The 17,189-nt window shown below is 39.7% G+C and overlaps 1 protein-coding gene across 3 annotated transcripts; it reads right to left on the reverse strand.

The window, feature by feature from the left end:
• Nucleotides 1-1,920: 1,920 nt before the first annotated feature.
• LOC143877205 (Pentatricopeptide repeat (PPR) superfamily protein) lies at nt 1,921-10,337 on the reverse strand. Of its 3 annotated transcripts, none has more exons than XM_077379109.1 (2): nt 7,396-10,337; nt 1,921-2,471 (listed from the first exon to the last, which is right to left on the reverse strand). In XM_077379109.1, exon 1 carries the CDS (start codon nt 10,103-10,105, stop codon nt 7,478-7,480), a length of 2,628 nt encoding a protein of 875 aa, XP_077235224.1. In that variant the 5' UTR covers nt 10,106-10,337; the 3' UTR covers nt 1,921-2,471; nt 7,396-7,477. The 3 variants fall into 3 exon arrangements, with proteins under 3 accessions (XP_077235224.1, XP_077235226.1, XP_077235225.1); XM_077379111.1 differs by lacking the exon at nt 1,921-2,471 and adding an exon at nt 3,479-3,922; XM_077379110.1 differs by lacking the exon at nt 1,921-2,471 and adding an exon at nt 3,479-3,957.
• Nucleotides 10,338-17,189: the final 6,852 nt, after the last annotated feature.

Consider the following 17,189-nt stretch of genomic DNA (forward strand, 5'->3'; position numbering starts at 1 on the left):
CAACCCGGGTTGGGAAAACTCAACCTGAACCTGGCTCAACTTTTTTTCGGGTTGAAGCCGACGGGTTCGGGTTGAACCCGACCCGAGTTGCACCCCTATATTTTACCATAGAATCGGGTCGCATTTGGGATAATACCAATTCCCCAACACTTGCACCCCTAACTTCAATAAAGAGTTCAAATCACTCCTGAATTGTTGGGGGTTCCACATGAAAGCAATGATCCCACATCGGAGAAGTAATAGATGCGGATGGGCTTTACTAGGAGTTGGGCACCCTCCCTGGGTCCCTACAAATGGTATCAGATCTAGGGCGTGGTAATCCCAATGTTTCCTACGAGGGCGGAAATGTCGCTCGGGGAAGATCTCGGTAACCCCGGTGTACCTTCAAAGACGATGAAGTTCCCTCGGAGAAGATCTCGCGGTTCAAACGTTGCCACCGCGTGGAGGGGTGAGATTGTCCACGTAGCCCTTTCCACAAGTCGCCTCTTTCGTCAGTGGCCCAACTCTGTGGCAACTTCAATTTAATGGCAAATTCATTGTATACAAATTTGATGAATAGTAACCAATAATTGTGACAAAAGAAAACAAATTCATCTGCTCTTCATGTTGCATAGAACTAAATCTGATTGGAAGGTGAAAGTTTCTTCAGTTGCTAAAAAATGCTTCACTCTAACCTCCATGATTTGTTCTTCTTCTGAAAGTTACTTCAAAACTTGATAAACCAAATTAAGATAGCTAAAGACGAGTGATCAATCGAGAATTGATTAAATTGGATTTGTATATTAGCCTTCTCCAATCTTTGCACACCAATTTGCATCGCCTCATAGGCCTCACTTTCAATCTCATATAACTTAAAAATTAGGCCAATCACTAAATCCTCACATCTAATACTCTGTATTTTTATAGTTGACAAGGACGGCCAAAAACTGCTTTTTTCCGACCTGCTCACTGATTTTGGGTCTTTGGAGAGCCAAAGCAAGGCCTACCAAATGAACGGTTCGGATCATTATAGGCGAAACTCACTACCCTATAGTGGGTTCGCTCTACTGTATTACAGTGATGGGGCACCCAACTGAATCATTCCCAGAGAAGAGAATATTTCTAACTAATACTCTCAAATAGGGCCATGATCCAGTGCTTGATCGACGTTCAAATTTCCAACACCATCTGATCACGGATCAGACGGTTATGGAATGTGAGCCCTTTGACATCAACCATCACCAGCTAAAAGGAAAATCAGACAGATTTTGGGCTCCATCATGTATCTCAAATCTTAGATCGGACGGTCATAGCCAATTCGTTCTTCCAGTATCCACGGCAAACCACAATTTGATACCCCTAGAATTGACAATGAGGATTACTTGTCTGGTGAATTTTCTGAACCCCCTTTTACAATGTAATGCAAGTCGGGTCGGGTTGAGGCCAACCCGAGGTAGCATTCTCTCAACCCTAACCCAACCCACCTCCACATCAGGTCGGATTGGATTCGGGTTGAGTCGGGTTCATCTCGGGCCAAATAGAAAAACATAATCCTAGAAGAACAAGAGAAACTAGAGGATTGAGGTCGGGTTCGGGTCGGGTTGCCAAGGCCTCAACCCTAACCCAACCAGAAATTAAATCGGGTTGGGTTTTCCCAACCCAACCTGAGAAAATGCCAACCCAACCCGAGCCAAAATCGGGTTGAACCCGTCGGGTTCGGTTTGAGCCCGACCCAAGTTGCACCCCTACAATGTATACACACTGCACCAACAAATTACAGTAAGATCAGCATCTCTAAACCTTGCTAAGAATAGAGATGGTTTCTTTTTTCTTTTTATCGCTCACACGAATTTTTTACTCTGCTAGGAAGATCAGTCAAGCCAAAACCCAGATCCAGTGATGCAGTTCATTGAGAGATTAATTCCAATTAACTCCAAACAATCTGAAAAAACAAATTCAAATCAATATGAACTATCGTACAACTCCAGTAAAAGAGTTCAAATCTCTCCTGAATAGACATACTTCTACTTCATGGTTTCCACATTACTGAAAGATATGTTCCTGAAATGGTCGTGCTCTTTCTTATTGATGAAAGAACTAAGGTTATATGACAGGATATCCTAACCTTTGTAATTTATTACCTGAAGAAAAGAACTATCATACATAATTCCAACATAAAGAAACAAGCATTCATTTTGGAATAAAAACTTATAATGATCTATTAGACTTCAAGAATGTGGGCCAGTCAAATCTGTGGCATGTATTGAAATAGATCTCGAGCCTTGGACAAAATTGTGTCCCGGATAACTCACAAGGATGAAAATAGCATGTAGATAGCTATTTTCATATCTTTGCCGCTGAATAATGCTATAAGTACAGATAAAGCTTATCAACCTCCTTAGGAAATAATCATATTGTCTGTGATCTGAAAAGAATATCTGCTCCAACAATATGTCGCCTTCGAAACAAAACCTGCTGCCCCAAAACCAATGCTGATATGGATCCAACAATGCAAAACCATCAGTACCATGAATAATTTCAGATCACGTGCATTAGACCCGGTAAAATGAAAAACATATTATCACCAAGAAAGAAGTGTTTTTAGGAATGCAGCACACAGAAAGTGACATGCTGTACATTACAATAAAAACTGGTATAAACACTTTCATAGGGCTTCTCCAATTGTTCTCATGAAGAAAATCATGTGAAGAAAAAACTATGACTAAAAGCTGGAGACAATTTTTACAGACAAGCGTGCAATTTGATGAAGGTAAAAGACTAGAAAAACAGATGCTAATGCAAAATATGTCAGCTTAAATTTAGGCAATGCACTGTAAAACAAGAAATTATATGATGAAGGGCCGTATAAACACGTACCCATCATCCCATCTTTGATATTTGATCCAACAGCAGCTCACTTTTTGAGGAGGAGCTGCTGTTGGATCAAATATCAAGGGCGGTACTTCTGCCGTACCACCTTTACATGTTTATACGACCTTTCATCGTATAATTTCTCCTGTAAAACAAGGATAACAGATGGACACTTCCATTCCAGCTGTAACGAAGTGCAAACTCACATTGAGGTTGAAGAGGACCTATGACATGAACCGAGGATGCAACATCCAAAGGTGGTGAAACATATATGAGATGAGGAAAAGAACAAGTGAGATCCAAGGAAAGTGCCAAGGCATGCGAATCTAAGGGGTGGAAACAATGAAAGAGAGAAATCTCTTCCCACAAAATTGGAGCACACACCTTATCTTTGTGCTCAATTAAAAGATAGGACCCACTGTATTTTAAGTTTATTAGTTAAGTCAAGTTGATAGGGCTTACAATACATGATATGTTCTAAATTTAATGTCCTGTAAGTTATAAGTCATAGGTAGAGGGTCCAAACACTCACAAGTTACAAAAATAGTATGTAGCAGAATCTCAAGAGATAACCACCGCCACAAAGAGCAATGCAGATTAACATCTTTTCTTTTTTTTTAAATTGACATTTATTATTACAAGAAAAGGCCAAATAAGGGACAAACTGTCCCCTATCAGGCTACAACAGTAACCCCTACAAATAGTAGAGTAGCTTACATATCCGTTATATTTTACCCATCCCCATTCCCCATTACATTACCCAAAAGCCTAACTTGAATCAAATCCAGCAAAAAGTGCCAAATTTGTGGGCCTCACTAAGTCAGGATATGTGTCCACCATGCCACACAGACTCCTCCACGTCATTCCAACTGGCGAATTCGAATTTCAAAAGTCCCGCTCGAAAACCCCGATCTCCGAAGGCCTCCGCCTCACACTACCGCCAAGGTCCAGTGAGCCCCATTAAATCTGGACTATCTTCCGCCATCCTCGCCATTAACTATTTCCACTAACCCCAAAAATCAGAATCCGGCCTCAAGCCACCTCCCACGACCTTGAATCTGAAACCCAAGGCCTCCGACAACCAGATCCGGCGACTCTAATTATTATCTTTTGATGAAAGGGAAACACAATTCAATGGCAAAAGACAAAAATCAGAAGCAACCAATAACACAGAACACAAATCTCAAGAGATAAATATCAGTCTTTTTTTAATGGTAACTATCAGGCATAGTCAATCCACCAATATCGGCATAGTAGCAAGATTCATGGCAAGTTGGCAACATAGCCCAAAAATGGGTTGTGTCATTCTCAACAAGGCAGCACCAGAGTTTCATCTCTGAAACTTGTTACTTCCCCGCCAAAGGAAACAAAAAAGGTCACAGATAAATATGCTTGGTTCACTGAAAGTCAATGAAATTCTATACTCCGAATCTTCACTACAATCTCCTTTACTAGCATCTATTGTTGTTGATGTACAGGCTAATTTGGTAAGACTAAGAAGTAAATGTTTTAGGGAATGCCATTTTCCTATTTAAGGGTCTCCTCTTTGCCATTACTTTTTTTAAAGGCTCTCTTTACCATTACTTGTGTACATATTTACCAAAATACATCGGTCAGATTTGGCATTTCACCAAGCTAGCTCACTAATCTTAGGGCTGGAAAGAAAATGTTATAGAATCGTTTTAAATGGAACGATATTTTATATAAATAAAGAGGTAAACTACCAACTACTGGTTTTTGCAATCTAATGAAAAACTTGAAGATTCCTAGGTCATTCATTTACCTTGGAGTTTTCTACATTTAGAAATGAGAAGCTGAGATGGCAAACTCCTTAGGAATACTATCCCATTCTATTAATTCTAGAGAGTTACATTGTCCTTACTAGTATATAGATTGAGGTTTTACATGTTCTAGCTTTAGATGTCTTGATTCTTGAAGTCTTCATGTGCCTGGCAAATTTTTACCTTTTAACATATCTGCCAAGGTATCTTTATCTCAAGCTGAAATACATTTCTCTTTTTCAAAAATAAAATAGATACTTTGAGATAGACAAAGACATACAAAGGGGGACGAGACGACCCCAAAGAGAATGAAATAAAAAGGAAGAATCGTCCCATTCTTTAGGATTCGAGGATGGTTTTGGGTGCGTGGAGTTTTGGGGTGCCGGGGGGGAGGGGGGGTGCAATGCCATTCAGGTTTGAACTAGCTTGGACGGACGAGCTAAAGACGAAGGAGAGATCATCCGCCTGGTGGAGGGAAGCTCGCTCAAGTGGCCCAACTGACATTATAATCGGACAGAAGTTTTTAGATTCATCCAAAACAAGCCAAGAAGCTGGGTCTGCGAGTAGAAATGCCAGGCCAACCAGAGAAGTGCCAATCTTAATTTTTCTATCAGTGAGTTGGATGGTAAAGAGGAAGGCCCATTGTTGAATGAGGAGCTAGTCAAGAGGTCAAATTTTAAGGAGGATTATAACACAGTGGTGTTGCAATAAGAGTTATATTGGAAACAGAGATCGAGATCTAAATGGATAGAAGAGGGAGATAAGAACACTTCTAAACAAAGTTATGTTGCAAGAAGAGTTATTTCCATGGCATCGCCAATGCTAGAATAAGATGCAAAAGAAACCACTCTTTGATGATCAGTGACATTAGAAGTGAGGAACAGACAACTATCATTGACGAAATATCTTCCAATTAGTCACATAGAATCATAATTAAACTTCATGGCTTTAGAGAATAAAGAAACCTTCTCATTCTGCAAAAGATGAGGAGTTTTTAACGCACCACAACCCACCAATAGGCAGGTTCAATTGGGAAGTGGCATGCATAAGGGCCATTTTTTATTGGGAATATTTTCCAAATAGTTGTAGAAAATCATGATTATGTCAAGATGATTGGCACCCCAACAATAAGTTTCTACGCCTTGCATCACAAAAGACACAACATATACTATTAAATAGGGAGGAAAAAAAAATGAAAGTGTGTAGAAGAAGTAACAAAGACCCACTCTACCAAAAAGAGAAAAAGGAAATCCAAAAAATGAGGTACAGGACAAGGTTTAGAGAATGAGAAAAAATTTCTCGTTCTGCAAAAGATGTGGTTCTTTTTAACACACTGCAACCCCCACTAGGTAGATACAATTGGGGGTGGCATGAAGTGGCCCCAGGGACATTTTTATAGGGATTTTTACTTATAAATCCCTAACCTATAAAATATTTTCCAATTAGTCACAGAAAACCATAATCGAAGTTTGAGCTTTTAGAGAATGAAAAAATCTTCTCGGACAGCAAAAGATGTGTTTTTAACCCCCCAACCACCACACCCACACACACACATACTAAAACTAGGTGGGTTCAATTGGGAGGTGGCATGAAGTGCCCCTACATTTGTTTATAGGGAATTATACTTATATTTACCTAACCAATAAAAAAAAATTCCAATTAGTCAGAGATAATCATAATTGTGCCAAGAAGTTTAACTTCTTGAAGCAAACCTCCACCAATTTGATAAAACACACAAATTGCATTTCTCACATGTCCATCTAATGATGTCTACTTTGATCTCCGTAATTAACGTTCCAATTGACATTTTTTCCATCAAAAAATATTTTATTCCTTTCACCCTGTAATGCCAAATGACTGCATATGGTGTACATTTCCAAAGCTTCCTTCCATTTTCGTCAAAGGGCTCGTACTCCAATATATGAACATCACCCTGTAATGCCAAATGACTGCACATGGTGTTCATTTCTAAAAGCTTCCTTCCGTTTTCGTCAAATGGCCCGTAATCCAATAAACGAACATTATAGACCAACCGACATTGGGATACGCATTATATTCCAAAATAAGCTAAATTGCTCCCCTAATATTGTGTGAAATGGAGCAACATATAGTAAGTGGCACGTCAATGTTTCTTTATTTTTACATAGCGCGCATGCTCGCTAGCCAGAACCTTTACTTCTTGAGCTTTTCACAAGTATTCGAATATTTTGGCCGTCGTCATCGTCCAAAAAAACAAAAAAAATGCCTCCAGCTGAGCAGGGGCATGTGAGCCCCAACTTTTAGCTAAAGAAGATGTCAAGTCCTAGTCTAGTGCGATTACACTAAAAATGTTTTAATCGAAAAAAAAAATATACTCGTGGATCCATGTACCAAATCCTCTTGTCACATGCATTAGGAGATATGTAAATAGGATGAAGGATACTGAGGAGATACACCAGACATCCATTTCTTCTTGCTTGAGGCAAGGCATAGCAGACACTCACCGAACCAATGATTTTAGCCAAAATCTTATTTCCTCCCACTCCTCAAGAATCCTAATTTTTGACTCAAAATAGACACGCAATGAGCAAACAGACAACCAATCCCCCAAAGCCTTCTTTCTAATCAATGAAACAGTCCCATAACACAGCGTTATATTTTATACTTAAATTATCAGGAAAAGGATGATTGATGGAAATAAAGTCAGGGTGAAAACTCGTAAGACAAATGCAGCAAAGAAAATTGAGAAAAATTTAATCATATAATGATAAGAGTATGGCATTACCTTTGTTCACAGATCATTACGAGCATGATTTTGAAACAAGGAAGTTTTGTGGGAAGCATGAGCCAGATCATCAACAGAATCACTACCCATTGCTTGCAATGTTATTAAATAAACTAATTGTGCACCAAGTTGGGTAAAATCCCTTTTGGTACATCTCTTCCATCCACCTCTCAGCATCTTTTGTCCTACGCCATTTGCAGAAACCATGTATGATGATGTCATAAGTAAACCGGTTGGGCTTATGCCCTTGGTTGCATATCCTATTAAATAAATCACAGGCGCAGTCCATTCTCCCTTCCATAGTTAGTCCTTTCAACAACATATTGTATGTGTAAATGTCAGCTGGAAACCACTGTTCCACCACTTCTTCCAAGTTGTCGAGGTTTTGTTTCACTCTGATGCCGCCAGAAAATGCACTAATCAGCTGGCTAAGCTTCAAATTGAGTGAATCTAGTGCTTTTACATCTCCGTTTCCTGATTGAATCCAAGCCCGGTTAAGTTGTCGACTTTTTAAAGTGTACAACAATAGTACATTGCAGATGAAAGAAGAAATACGACGGCCACTTTTCTCAAAATCATTGAGGATCTTAACCACCATATCAAAATCCCCAGCTAAACATAAAGAATGTATAAGCTCCTCATAGCAATGAAGACTTGGAATCAATTCCTTTTCCCTCACCTCCCTCCAGAAATCCAGTGCCAGGTCCGTCTTTTTAGCGATACAAAGACCAACAATCATAATATTGTACAGTCTAGTGCTGGGCTCATTTTCCTTGCACATGTCATTATAGAAATTCAAAGCATCGGCAAACCGTTTGCTTCTCAAGTAACTTTTCAACATGAGATATTTGGTATCAATATTGGGTTTTATGCCTCTCGCGGTCATCCTCTCAAGCACTTCCTTTCCAAGATCGGGTTTTCCTGCATGCCCAGCCCCGTCAATTAAGTAGTTGCAAATGCGACGATCAGGTTCCTGACGCAAAAGCTGCAAGTCTAACAAATTAAGAACCTGTTCCATATTACCCGTCTCGCAAAGGCAACATACAACAGCTCTATACAAATTTCGCGTCGGAGAGTGACCACTGTCTTGCATTTCGAGCAGCAATCTCAAAGCCATATCTCCCCTCCTTAACTCACTAAACCCACGTATCAAATGGAAATAAGCAGGCCTATGAAGAACATGATTCGTCTTGTTAAGCTTCACCGGTATCGAGTAAGCCTCGTCCGCCCTCCCAGCCTTGCAAAGGGCAGACATATATTTAGCACATATGGCACTGCTCGGTGTGATGCTCCTCTGCAGAGCTGCATCCACCAGCTTGCTCATTTTATCCAATTTCCCCTCCCTACACAAAGCGTCTGCGAGAATATAGAACGCCCGTTTACCCGGGAAGTAACCTTGCTTCAACGAATCATCCAACACACGACACGCCTCATCAATGCTCCCATCGCCACAAAGAGCATTAATAAGATGGTTGTAAGCTAACCTATTCAGAGAGAGCTTAATCTCATACCTCAAATTATACAATTGAAGCGCAACCTCAACCATCCCAGCCTTACAAAAGAAACACAAAACCGCATTCATCGTTAGTCTATCAGGCAAAATCTTTTCCTCCCTCATCTCCATCAACAAATCATAAACCTCATCAAGCCTATTCCCCCTCAGAAGGCTACAAATCAACTTATTATAGCAAAAAATCGCGGGAACATAACCTTCCGCCTTCTTAATCTGCAAAAAATCCATCGCCCCATCAATCTTCCCCGCTTCAATAAGATCACTAATCCAAATACTATAAGTCCGCGACATCGGTACCTTCCCCAACTTCCCAAACTCCTCCACAAACCGTTTCGCCTCTTCAAACTTCTCATCCTTACAAAGCGCGTCAACCAACATCGAAACCATGTGCCCACTAATCCCCTCCCCTCCCAAATCCAATTCGCGAATAAATGCCTCCGCCTCATCCAATCTACTCTGCTTACATAAACTCTTCATCCTAATACAAGGAGTCATGGCATTGCTAAGACCTCTCATCGCAACTTGCTTCAAGATCACATCAACAATGTCGAAACACCTCTCTTCCACAAGCGAATTCAAAAGTACATGGTAAGTAAAGCTATCAAGGTCCAAACCTTGGAAGCGCATTTTACCAAACAGTTGGAGTGCAACATCAGATTTCCCCGCGACAGCATAACCCAACACTAGAATATCATGGAATCGAACTGGGTACGCGTTTCTTTGGATTGAGAACGCCTCTAGCCAATCAACCATTACAGTCATGAGCTTCGCGCGGGAAAGGATTTTGAAAATTGAATGGTAGGTTGCTCTAGTGTGATGGTAACCGGGTTGGCGTCCGGCCCAATCGAAGAATTTGAGGGAGGGCAATACATCATTCTGATGGGATAAGACTTTGAGAACGAATTCTTCGGAAAGGCGAAGGCCGAGTTGGGAGAGTGCGGATTCGGGTTGAGGGTGAGAGGAGAGAATTTTGGAGATTATGTGAAAAATGGTGTGGGTTTTGCTTGATTTGAACCATTCTTTGAAGAAGGACGCTACGAGTTTTGGGTCTAGGTCGAGAATGCGTGAGGAAGGAGGAGGAGGAGGGAGGAAGGGAGGAGGGAGAGTGGAGAAGGGAGAGGTGATGAGGATTGTTTTTGAAAGAAAAACCCTAAGCCTAACCCTAGCTGCTGTTGCTGTGGGCCTGGTGATCAGCATTGTTTTGTGAAAACCCTAACATTTGGTTTGAGATTTAGGGTTGCCTGTTGAAGGGAAGAAGAGATTTAAAGGGGCTTGAGGTGGAGGAGGGGTGTGTTTTAGCGATTTGCAGAGGTCCATGCGAGGGTTTGAAATTCCTTGAGATTTAGTGAGGGTTTTTCGATTTGTGTTGTCTTCAAGTTTGAATGAAATTTTTTTTTTTGCATTCAGTAGTGAAACTAGTAGCTGTTTCAGAGTATCCACTTAGGATTGATCCACTACGTTTTATTGGATCGGACCGTTCATTGCGCTTACGTTTATGGGTGTCAATGGATCCAGACGTTCGGATGGATCCAAAGGATCTGAATGTTAATAAGTAGAATTTGATCTGTTAGTCATCCGACATTGGATCCGACGGTGTCCGTTGGATACATATCCTTAGGTCCAAAATTATTTTGGATTGTTGACTTAGTTGGGCGGCCTAGTCCACGAGGCTCCCGCCATTACGTGGTCTTGGAGGGCTAGATATATGCAGCCTCACCCCTTTTGAGAGGCTGTTTCCATAATTCGAACTTGTGACCAACAGCTCGAGCAACCTTACTGTTGTACCCACAAAATCCCATATAATGTCTTAGATCCGTATGGAGAGTGCCAAGGTACACATGCTCTTTTAATTTTTGTTCATTTACGTCTAAAGGGTATTTACTTAACATTAAACCACTCTACTCGGAATCAGTGAATCACCTCTCTCCCTATCCAATTTCATTCCTCTTTCATTTCCTAACCTTAAGCTGTAAATTGGGTACAACTTAAGTAGGAGCTAGGGCACTCTGATGGACTTCCGATTTTTAAAATGTATCGTGAAGGAAGTGGGATCCTAAAAGCACTATAAAAAGTATCCAACTGATAAGGAATTAGAACGGGTTGTAATCGAGACATAGGTGGATCACATCCAAAGTGGGTCATTCACAACCACAAGGCACATAGTTAAGGTTTGGAAAGGGGAGAGGAAAGAGATGAGAAAAGCAAGAAAATGAAGTGTGTTGGTTTCTTTGAAAGGTGCAAAACTGCCCCTTCTGAAAAGACATGAATGAGAGTATGAACTATTAGGGGTATTTTCGTACAATAGCAGCCTCCATTTAGATCTAGGACGCCTATCGTATTTTGTGGCTTCGTCACAATCACTAGAAAAAATAGCACCTCGGGGGCACGTTTGGCTACCATGAATTATTTTCATTATAAGTGAGTGTCTTCAAGTGGCGAGCAAGGGTACAGTGGGTGGGAGAAGGGGAGATGTATGAGATGACACGACTAAGATGAGGGATAGAAGTGGCTAAAAATCAGGAAACAAAAAACTCTACTCAAAATGGCTAGGTTTGACTTTTGCCTGATTTTTAGCCACTTCTCAATTCTCACCCTCATCTCAGTCATGGCATCTCAGATCTCTCTCCTTCTCCCATCCGACCTACTCTTCTCTCACCGTTTGAGACGCTAAAGAGTGTATTCGGCAACCATCTTAAAATGCAATTTCACCATATTTGTGAGCGCAGAAAAGAGAAAAGCAAGAATATCTCTGAGAATCTTGTTTGGCTGCCATGACTCATAAAGCCCGATTCAGTTATTTCACCTTTTGCTGCGACTAGTTGATGAGATTTTTGTGGAGTGACTCGGAGTCACTCCCAGGTTCTCATCAATCCGTCTCTACCCGATTGTTTTTGGAGAGAATGAAAAGCCTTACCGAACATGCCCTAATTTATCATGAAAAAAAAAATCCTAGCTACAAGACATGGGCCTAAGATATGGACACAAAAGACAGTCCGGATGTAAAGTAATACATAGTAGAAGAAATGTAGATTTCCATTTCTTTACTCTCCTTTTTCCTCTTTGGAAAAAAAAGGGGGCTTGCAGCTAACAAGGAATGACATGTGAATAGTAAATGGCAACCTAACAATGCGAGGAAAAGGAAAATATGAATTTTACTTATGATTTTCCCAAGATTTTGTTCAACCAAATGGACCCTTAACGTTCAGACAGTTTGAACTTTGAACCCGCCAGTCTATCTGGGTCCATGGACACCCCTATTGGAAACCAATACCAGTTGTGCAAATTGTCTTTATTTCGAGTACTTCAGGAGGGATTTATTGGTGGGCCAGAAGGGCCAACTGATCAGAGGAGGCCACTTATTCAATGATCCAACTATTTATTTTTAGGCCTTGCTATGGAAGTTTTAATGTGGTGTCATGTGTACCTTCTAATAAGGTGCCACCTTTATAATTGATCAAAAGGCATCCAACTTTATAAAAGGCTGTTGCTGGATCAAACATCAACGGTGGCACCTTTGTAGAGCCCCAGTACTTGCATCTACGGAGCACACACCATATTATTTAACTTGCTATGGATAGGCCATGCTTTAAAATCAACTCCCTTTGCATGAATATAAGCCTCGAGCTCGTAAAAGTAGGAAGTTTCTTAGCCTCCAATTTATGGAGTTTTCTTGATGAACATAGACTCTGGCCTTTGATTTTCTCGTTTCTCCTCGCCATTATTTTAGTGGCTCCAAATTAAAGGGTTAACGTAGCATATAAATTTCTGTCCTCCCCCAAATTAAAGGGTTAGAGTAGCATATAAATTTCGTAAGTGCCATCTACGTAGCTTCTTTCCCGTTAATTGGGGCTCCCACGACGAGAAGCACACGAGAGCTGGGACGGATGCAACACCAACATCCAACAAGCACACATCTCATTGTCGTGACAGCAGAGATTTCTTCTATAATACATTCTAAACGTTGAAACTCTACGGGCATGCTTGGCTTATTTTGCTACCCTGATTTTTTTCCTGGAACATATTAGCTTACGCAATGGTGAAGGAGGGTAAGAGAGGGATAGACCTGAAACACAAGGAAACAGAAAACTCAACCCAAAATATCATTTATTATTTCCTTGTTTTTTAAGCCACCTCTCACCTTCTATTCAATTGTCCCATCTCAACTCTCTCTCTCTCTCTCCCCCCCCCGGCCTGCGAAACTATTTTATCATGAGAAAAAAAATTCATGGTTGCCAAACATGGCCTACATTGTCATTTATTTTCTTTGCATGGAATGTTTGTACTGGAAAACATTTTTCGTAGCATTTTTTATCATAAAATTTTCATAGAATTTTTTTTATTGGAAATTCTTTCCGTAGAAAATAAAATTTCTAGCATTTTTTAGTCATTTTAAATAGACATTTTTTTTTTAAATAATTTTTTTTCCCATGTTTTCAAGGAAAATTGTATGCCTAACAGACCTTGGAAATTTTTCCATGTAAGTTTTTCACAGCTCAGCCATGTTTGGCATCCATGATTTTTTTTTTGGTAATGGAATGTTAGCTTACCAATTTTACACCGTGTTTTGACAGGTGAGTCCCACTAACTCCACTCAAACCCATGCATTGGGTGGGGACCACCATTATGCACTATCAATTTGAGACGGTTGTTCTTTTGAGTCGCTTTAAGAATGCGTAAAATGACTAGTTCGAGTCTCCACATATATTATTGTTTAAAGAGAAGTAATGAGTTAATACTGTGACTCTGACAGTATTTATTCGTTAGAGAGATCATCTAATCTAATGTAAAAAAAATTCTAAAGATTCATTAGCCGACCCCAACTAATTTTCGACAAAAAGCTTAGTTGAGTTGAGAGATCATTTAAGGCACGTCTGGTGTTACAAACCCGGATCAGTTCGTAACGTGATTCGATCTTCTTAGAGGGAAGATCAGCCTCTTGATCCACTTCGAGGGAAGGATCAATCCTCCCCTCTGTACAAAGACACGTCTTGGAATAAGTTTCTTCGTTGATTTGAAAATACCCGATTACAACATTTCACCTCCCCTTAAAATCAATCTTGTCCTCAAGGTTGGAGATTAAGCCAATATGTGAAAAATAAAATCTTCTTGTGTAGGCCATTCCAATATTCTTCTCTCTCTTCTTTTCCTTTTTTTCTTTGTGCTCATTTTCTTCTTCTCTTCATCTTGCGATTAGTCATCATGATCTCATCATGCCGTTCATCGAAGCTCATTGGTTGTGCTCTTTTGAAGGAATTTATATTTTGATGGATGGATGGTTATGGGTGAGAATCTTTTCAATTGCATTGTACAGATTAAGAGGAAGAGGAATGGTAGACTCTTCGGCGGTGACCTTTCTTTTGTGCCTTCTTCTCCTTTTCTTTTATTTGCTTTCTTTCTCTCTTCTTGTGTCCCATTTTCTGTTTTTTCTTTTCTTTTTCATCACACAAGCCTTCTCAACGATCCTCTCATTGAACTATTCATTTAACTTCTTCAAACATGGGAGCTCTTCTATCTCCACGTCATGCGAGAGTGTCATCTTGTTGAACTTGGCATTCATGAGAGCTAGATGCCTTTTGATCTCTCTTATCATCTCATCCCATGGATCCATTGCTCCTTCAATTTTCTTCACCACAGCCCAGATCGTGTTACTCTGATACCAATTGTTACTAACCCGGATCGGTTCGTAACGTGATTCGATCTTCTTAAAAGGAAGATCAGCCTCTTGATCCACTTCGAGGGAAGGATCAATCATCCTCTGTGTACAAAGACACGTCTTGGAATAAGTTTCTTCATTGATTTGAAAATACCCGATTACAATTTATTTATATCATTAACAAATAAGAGACCTAATCCTATAAAACACTTAAAAATATAACCACTAGCCCTTATCCAAAGAGTCCTACTAAATCTAAAAACTAACCCAAATATCTAATCCTATGTATGTAACATTCGATCTTCTTAGAGGGAAGATCAGCCTCTTGAGCTACTTCGAGGGAAGGATCAATCTTCCTCTGTGTACAAAGACACGTCTTGGAATAAGTTTCTTCGTTGATTTGAAAATACCCGATTACAATTTATTTATATCATTAACAAACAAGAGACTTAATCCTATAAAATACTTAAAAATATAACCACTAGCCCTTATCCAAAGAGTCCTACTAAATCTAAAAACTATAACCCAAATATCTAATCTTATGTACGTAACATTTGGCTACCATGATTTTTTTTTCAAATTGGTGTCTCCAAATGAAGATGAGGGTGAAGTGGCTAAAAATCAGGAAACAAAAAAACTCCACTCAAAATAAGATCAACCTTTTCCTGATTTGTAGCCACTTCTCAGGCTCATCCCAAACCGTGCCCTCTTGAATCTCTCTCCTTCTCCCACTGCCCTGCCTCTCTGTCACCACTAAAAAAAATGGTTGCCATACAAGGTCTTAGTTAACTCTCTAACACGTTAAATCTGATATATAAATACACTTAAAACAACACCATATATTAAGACATATATTCTTAGGTTGGACTTGTAGCTCAATGGTCGAGGCATTGTATCTACCATGTTTAAGGTCACAGGGATCCCAGCTTACCTAACAAAAAATATATATTCTTAGGTTAATGGTACTGGGACCAACATGTTTTGATTATGGGATGAACTCACCTTGTCTTTTATAGTTTTATTAGTTATACTATTGTGAAAACCAGTTACAATTCAGAAAAAAGCTCTCAATAGCCGGTCCAAAAAGAAATGACAAGGTAAGTCTGGCCCACTTAAAACAATATAGTGTTTTTCAAGAAGAGGGCAAAATGATCATTTGGACTATATGACGCCCCTACAGAGTCAACATTTCATTCTTAAATTCAGACTCTTTGCGTAATAACTTTATTTTCCCCAAAAAATTTGAGGGAAAAAAGACTCCGACGTTGCATACAAATTCTGAAATTAATTTTCGGTGAATGGCACAGAGATCGAGGTGATTAAATTGTTGCGTCGTAAAGTCTGAAAGACAACAGGATTACCTTTGAGTGCAAATAAAGCACAAAAAATATCATCTTCTTCTATTCTCTCATTTTTTCTGAGTTCTTCATCTCTGAAACTAGAAAGAATAGGAAGAAGAAGAGGAGGAAGAGGAGGAGGAAGAATAAGAAAAAAATGAAGATCTTTCCAAAAAAAAAAAAAGAAGAAGAAAAGGAAGAGGGAGAATAAGAAAAAAAGAGGAAGAAAGGAGGCTCGACGAAAAAAAAGAATCAGTGCTAGAAAAATGGAAGGTGCTGGAAAAAATGAAAAAGAAGAGGGGGAAGGAAAAAATAAGAATTAATGCTAGAAAAATGGAAAAGAAGAAGAAGAATAAGGGAAAAAAAAGAATTGACTATGGGTCATCTCGGTATTGCTCATGATTATCTCGGCCTAACTCAAGATCATCTCAGTCTAATTTGGGGTGATCTGGTATGACTCAGGATCATCAGTCATCTCGGTCTGACTTGAGGTCACCACTCATCTCGATCTGACTCAGGGCCATCTTGGTCACACTCGAGATCATCGTGGTCTGACTCGGGGTCATCGCTTATCTCAACCGGGGTTGCTCTGGGAATGACACCGAGTCAGATCAAGATGACAGAGTTAGACCGCGATGATCCCAAGTCTGACCGAGATGACCCTGAGTTCAATCGATTCTAGGTGTCTTCCATTTTTCCGACACCGATTCTTCTTCTGCCTTCTTCTTCCTCCTCTTCTTCTTTTCCATTTTTTTTTTCCGGCATCAATTCTTCTCCTTTTTTTCCTTCTTACTCTTCCTTGTCATTTTTTCGGCACCTTCCATTTTTTCCGTCGCAAATTATTCTTTTTCCTTCTTCGTCATCCTTCCTTCTTCTTCCTCTGTTTGTTCTTCTTCCTCCACTTCATTTTCTTCTACGTCTTTCCTATTCACTTCATCTGCAAAGATGAACAAATTAATCGGGAAAAAAGAGAGAAAGAGAAGATGACATTTTTCTGCGCTTTATTTGCACTTAGGACAAAATTGTCTTTTTGACTGTATGGCACCACAATCCAATCACTTTGATTTTCGGCGCTATTTTCAGAAAATTTCAGAATTTTTATGCAATGCCCGAGTCGTCTACCCAAAAATTAAAAAACCTTGTATCTTCAAATAAAAAACTTCACGCATTCATCCAACAAATGTTTTTCATCCAAAATCCATCACAACCTGACACATGGAACCACAGTTGGATGTTGCAAATAATTCATGCATTTGTCAAGTTTTAAAAATAATTTCCAACTTATAACCTA

Source organism: Tasmannia lanceolata, unplaced genomic scaffold (assembly GCF_043159265.1).
Source record: "Tasmannia lanceolata isolate RefF3 unplaced genomic scaffold, GAP_Taslan_0.1 ptg000005l, whole genome shotgun sequence".
Lineage (NCBI taxonomy): Eukaryota > Viridiplantae > Streptophyta > Magnoliopsida > Canellales > Winteraceae > Tasmannia > Tasmannia lanceolata.

Bases quoted from the DNA above. Each gene is read 5' to 3' on its own strand.
- LOC143877205 (XM_077379109.1), bottom strand. From the start codon at position 10,105: ATGCTGATCACCAGGCCCACAGCAACAGCAGCTAGGGTTAGGCTTAGG.